The 6,276-nt window shown below is 45.1% G+C and overlaps 1 protein-coding gene across 1 annotated transcript; it reads left to right on the forward strand.

The window, feature by feature from the left end:
* Positions 1 to 1,901: 1,901 nt before the first annotated feature.
* Positions 1,902 to 3,941, forward strand: LOC311116218 (peptidase inhibitor 15-A; the record flags this gene model as incomplete). The annotated part of the gene is made up of 3 exons (XM_084191336.1): positions 1,902 to 2,034; positions 2,242 to 2,357; positions 3,726 to 3,941. Coding segments are annotated over 3 exons (385 nt in total), but the record flags the coding sequence as incomplete, so codon positions are not given.
* Between the last annotated feature and the right edge of the window lie 2,335 nt (positions 3,942 to 6,276).

Consider the following 6,276-nt stretch of genomic DNA (forward strand, 5'->3'; position numbering starts at 1 on the left):
TTCAGTGGTAATCCATGTTTCCGTCAGCGCCAAGAAGTCGAGGGATTGGAGGGTAGCATAGGCTGGGATGAAGTCTGCCTTGTTGGCAGCAGAACGGCAGTTCCAGAGGCTGCCTGAGACCTGGAACTCCAGGTGAGTGGTGCGTGCAGGGACCACCAGGTTAGAGAGGCAGCAGCCACGCGGTGTGAGGCGTTTGTGTAGCCTGTGCGGAGAGGAGAGAACAGGGATAGGCAGAGGCATAGTTGACAGGCTGCAGCAAATGGCTACAATAATGCAGAGGAGATCGGAATGAAATGAACTAAACATCTGGGAAAGGAGAGCCAAATATAACTCTCCCAACTTCCATCTCAGAAACTATAATTGTTGTAAACTACAGCGGTTCAATGTTTCTATGAATAGACTAACTCAGCGAGCTACCTAGGCGCAGCACGAACGGCACGAACACACAGAGAGAGCCAAACTAACGTTAACTAGTCACCCATGTCCCGAATTCCCTGAACGACTCGGGCTATCAATATGTAAAAAACAAAACACAAATGTAGGTTATGACTTACCCCTAGCAGCTACTGTTAGCTAGCCAAGTGCAAAGCTAGCCACTGAATTGACTCAGCCAGTTCGCGTCTGTTCGCTAGGTCGTTCCAGCTATTGTTTACTAGTAGCTATCCAGGTTGCAACAAGCTAGCTAAATTTCAAGCACAGTAGCCACTTGCTACCTAACGTTAACGGTTCAGACATGAGGTTGGAAAACAGCTGAATGGTAGGCATTATTGTATGTAATCATTGTAGGCAGCCAGCTGGCGTAATTACAGGCACTCTCAGGCGTGAAACAACTATACCGTTGCTAATAGCTACTCGCCAGCTAGTCCAGGTGGAGGGTTAGCCAGCTAGCTTCGTGCTACGCCCGGCGCCGCCAAATACAATACTAACCTACAATAATTACATACAACAACCCACGATAACTACCAACAATACCTAACTACAATCTAAATACATATGTAGGTTATGACTTACCCCTAGCAGCTACTGTTAGCTAGCCAAGTGCAAAGCTAGCCACTGAATTGACTCAGCCAGTTCGCGTCTGCTGCTCGCTCGGTCGTTCCAGCTATTGTTTACCAGTTAGCGTTAACGGTTCAGACAATGAGGTTAGAAAACAGCTAAATGGTAGAAAACAGCTGAATGGTAGGCAATTATTGTATGTAACTATTGTAGGCAGCCAGCTGGCGTAATTACAGGCACTCCCAGGCGTGAAACAACTATACCGTTGCTAATAGTTGCCAGTAGCTATCCGCCAGCTAGTCCAGGTGGTGGGTTAGCTAGCTAGCTTCTAGCTTCAGCCGAATACAGCTAGCTTCGTGCTCAGCCGAATACAATACTAACCTACAATAATTACATACAACAACCCAAGATGACTTCCTACAATACCTAACTACAATCTAAATACATAGTTTTAGCCTTACTCGACAAAGCCCAAACTATGTATAAAGCCAAGCTTACCCGACGACCTCACCCGACCTCACCCGTCCACAAATCCCTACTAACCGTCTACTAATCTGGTGTCTCTGTCTTCAATTCTAGTCTCTGTCCTCAATACTAATCTGAGTCTCTGTCCTCAATGCTAATCTGTCTGTCTCTGTCCTCAGTACTAATCTGTCTCTGTCCTCAATGCTAATATGTCTGTCTCTGTCCTCAGTACTAGTGTCTGTCCTCAATGCTAATCTGTCTGTCTCTGTCCTCAATACTAGTCTCTGTCCTCAGTACTAATCTGTCTGTCTCTGTCCTCAGTACTAATCTGTCTGTCTCTGTCCTCAGTACTAGTCTCTGTCCTCAGTACTAATCTGTCTGTCTCTGTCCTCAGTACTAGTGTCTGTCCTCAGTACTAATCTGTCTGTCTCTGTCCTCAGCTACCGCTCTATTCTCCAGTTAGTGAAGCCCTGGCATGATGAAGTGAAGGACTATGTGTTCCCTTACCCCCGGGACTGCAACCCCAGGTGCCCCCTGAAGTGCAATGGACCCATGTGTACACATTATACACAGGTAAGAAGACAGTCAAGGAAAAGTCATATTTTGTATGGGCAGAATAACTTAATTTGAGATTCACATGATTAACTTGAACTTGTAACTGCAAATCTCCCATTGACATCAATGCTTGATTCGAAAGTTCAATTTGAACCTGTCATTTGAATGATAGTATATGGATGATCTTTGCATAATGATGATCCCTACTGTCTCTCTACTTTTCAGATGGTTTGGGCCACAACAAACAAAGTTGGCTGTGCTGTACACACGTGCCACAATATGAACATATGGGGGAACGTGTGGAAACGGGCAACATACTTAGTGTGCAACTATTCATCCAAGTAAGTAGACAGTAATAATATGCTCATTCTATCGTCTCCCTTTGATATTTCAGGAAGTAGGAATACAGTATCTTTGAGAAAGGTCTTTGTTTTTTTCACATCAACTTCTATGCTGTTGTCCTATTACCAATGGCGTACTGTACCTTAGTTCTGAGTATACCAGTACTCAACCTGCTGTTGTCCTATTACCAACGGCGTACTGCACCTTAGTTCTGAGCATGCCAGTACTCAACCTGCTGTTGTCCTAGTACCAACGGCGTACTGCACCTTAGTTCTGAGCATGCCAGTACTCAACCTGCTGTTGTCCTAGTACCAACGGCGTACTGCACCTTAGTTCTGAGCATGCCAGTACTCAACCTGCTGTTGTCCTAATTTCCCATGGCGTACTGCACCTTAGTTCTGAGCATGCCAGTACTCAACCTGCTGTTGTCCTATTACCAACGGCGTACTGCACCTTAGTTCTGAGCATGCCAGTACTCAACCTGCTGTTGTCCTATTACCAACGGCGTACTGCACCTTAGTTCTGAGCATGCCAGTACTCAACCTGCTGTTGTCCTATTACCAACGGCGTACTGCACCTTAGTTCTGAGCATGCCAGTACTCAACCTGCTGTTGTCCTATTACCAACGGCGTACTGCACCTTAGTTCTGAGCATGCCAGTACTCAACCTGCTGTTGTCCTATTACCAACGGCGTACTGCACCTTAGTTCTGAGCATGCCAGTACTCAACCTGCTGTTGTCATAGTACCAACGGCGTACTGCACCTTAGTTCTGAGCATGCCAGTACTCAACCTGCTGTTGTCCTAGTACGGTTAATCTCCGTCCATTGGAGCTTTAGCTCTAGCACAAGGCTGTGAACGTACAGGTAGCAGCCACATTCCAAACGCTCCAGAACCTCACAGAATTCCAATTCTCAATTACGGAATCAAAGGCCCGCCGTTTCATGACCGTCGGGACTTGTGACTGACTTGTGACCCAGCCCTGATCATCTCATAATTCATCCGGCACGCTGCCGACCTGTTTTAACTCGGCCTTCCACACTGAAGAACATATGTTGATGACTTAGGACACGTGCAGCTGTGTTTTATAAAAGCCTGTCAATCAACAGAAGCAGTTTTCCTCCACAGGGACCACTGTGGCCACTATCAATGTTGCCACTCACAGTCTTACTTGAAATTAAGCAAATGAAGTCACCCACAATATGTGACAAATTATACCGTTATCTCTCTGGCTAGCTTATACGTTCCCTAACTACATTCCCTATACACTAGTTATATAGTTTATATGCTATCTTATACCTGAATCAAGACCACTCTGTGCCAGTATTAACTCTGTGTCTGTCTGTCTGTCTGTCTTGTGTTTTTCCAGGGGGAACTGGATCGGAGAGGCCCCCTACAAAGTAGGCGTCCCGTGCTCTGCCTGTCCCCCTAGCTACGGAGGCTCCTGTTCCAACAACATGTGCTTCCCAGCCCTCAACACAAACTATCTGCAATGGTTCAAATAGAGCCAGGGGTCCCTGTCCAGACTAAGGCTGCGTCCCAAACTGTACCCTATTCCCAATTGGCTAACAGCCTGACCCCCGACCTCAACACAGAGACTTTTCCCCCCTGAAGGATTTGCACAACACGCTTATTTAAGATGCAATACATTATATTAACGTGTACATAGAATTCATGTTTTTTTTTTTTTTACGTTGTTACCAGAAGTGTTTAAAAAAAAGAAATTATTATCATATGATGAATTGGATTGATTGATTGATTGATTGATAGGAAGATCATTTATCTTGTGAAGTATGTTTCCTAACAGAAATGGTGCAGATACTTTTTCAGTATTAAAGTATTATGGGTTTAACATTGGCCATGTACGCATAGAAAGTGGATACGCTTGGATGTGCCTCACAATGGTCAAATGTAAACACAACTGGAGACAACTTGTAATTTAGTAATTTTTGGATACATGTTATTGATATTGCAGCGCTACGGTAGCAAGCAAAAATGGTTTTAAAGTGATTGTTAACTGACTGTATAAAAAAAAATTCTGCTTAGCTAATCATCTTGGCTAACTGTGGAGATAAATAATTAACTTCATGTACCATTAATTAGGGCTCGACTCAATCTGTAACACTGAAGAGGTGTGCTACAGCGCAATAGAAATTTAAAGGCAATGTTGCCGCGTTAGCGGAGACTGCATTCACGGTAAACACTGCAAATGTCGGCTCAATCGGAAATTACTTTTTAAATTTCAATCGCGCAGTAACGCTGAACTTTAGTGATACAGATTGAATCGAGCCCTTAGCCACCGCAAATGTCTTTGCTAGCAAATGCAACACTGTGTCCTAAACTGCAAGGTGTCTCCAGCGATGTTTCATTATTATTTTTTTTTAAAAAGTATTTCATAGGGTGCTGCGTTATAACGCACCTTGTAATGAATCCCAGCCTGTGTCAATTGGGCTGAAGGCATTACACAGGAACATGGTCTCGGGCCTCAGACCTCAACTAACATGAAGCACCCAAACACTACGCTACCAAACCACATAGGAACTGAAGCTAACCCAACCACTACGATAACAAACCACATAGGAACTGAAGCTAACCCAACCACTAGGCTACCAAACCACATAGGAACTGAAGCTAACCCAACCACTATGCTACCAAACCACATAGGAACTGAAACTAACCCAACCACTACGCTACCAAACCACATAGGAACTGAAGCTAACCCAACCACTACGCTAACAAACCACATAGGAACTGAAGCTAACCCAACCACTACGCTACCAAACCACATAGGAACTGAAGCTAACCCATCCACTACGCTACCAAACCACATAGGAACTGAAGCTAACCCAACCACTACACTACCAAACCACATAGGAACTGAAGCTAACCCAACCACTAGGCTACCAAACCACATAGGAACTGAAGCTAACCCAACCACTACGCTACCAAACCACATAGCAACTGCAGCTAACCCAACCACTACGCTACCAAACCACATAGCAACTGAAGCTAACCCATCCACTAGGCTACCAAACCACAAAGCAACTGCAGTTAACCAAACAGGCTACCAAACCACATAGCATCTGTAGCTAACCCAATCCGTAGACTACCAAACCACATAGCAACGGCAGCTAACCCAACCAGTAGACTACCAAACCACATAGCAACTGCAGCTAACCCAACCAGTAGACTACCAAACCAAATAGCAACTGCAGCTAACCCAACCAGTAGGCTACCAAACCACATAGCAACTACAGCTAACTCAACAGGCTACCAAATCACATAGCAACTGCAGCTAAATCAACCATCAGGCTACTAAACCACATAGCTCAGCCAGTAGGCTACGAAACCACGTAGCAACTGCAGCTAATGGCATTTCCATTCATATCCTGAAGCTAATTGACTAAAGTTGTGTTCACCACAGGGAGGGCTGTACTTACAGTACTGGAGAAACTCCACCACAGCTAACTGAAAGGCCTGTATATGTGTTGAGCTCTATTGGGAATGAATGGCCTCCTGTTTCTGTGGATGGCACAATGGCAAGTGTAACACTTCACCAACACAATATGACATTGATGTGCAAGTTGCAAAGGGCTGCTTCAGACAGCTACAGTGTATTGTGTAGTAATAATCTGTTTATATTTCCCAGACAGTCCAGACATGCTTGTTCCTCAGCCAGAGGACAGGTTCAGTACTGGTTGCTAGCGGACAGGTTCAGTACTGGTTGCTAGCGGACAGGTTCAGTACTGGTTGCTAGCGGACAGGTTCAGTACTGGTTGCTAGCGGACAGGTTCAGTACTGGTTGCTAGAGGACAGGTTCAGTACTGGTTGCTAGCGGACAGGTTCAGTACTGGTTGCTAGTGGACAGGTTCAGTACTGGTTGCTAGCGGACAGGTTCAGTACTGGTTTCTAGAGGACAG

The sequence above is a fragment of the Coregonus lavaretus genome (genome assembly GCF_964263955.1).
Source record: "Coregonus lavaretus genome assembly, contig: HAP1_SCAFFOLD_669, whole genome shotgun sequence".
NCBI classification, from domain to species: Eukaryota; Metazoa; Chordata; class Actinopteri; order Salmoniformes; family Salmonidae; genus Coregonus; species Coregonus lavaretus.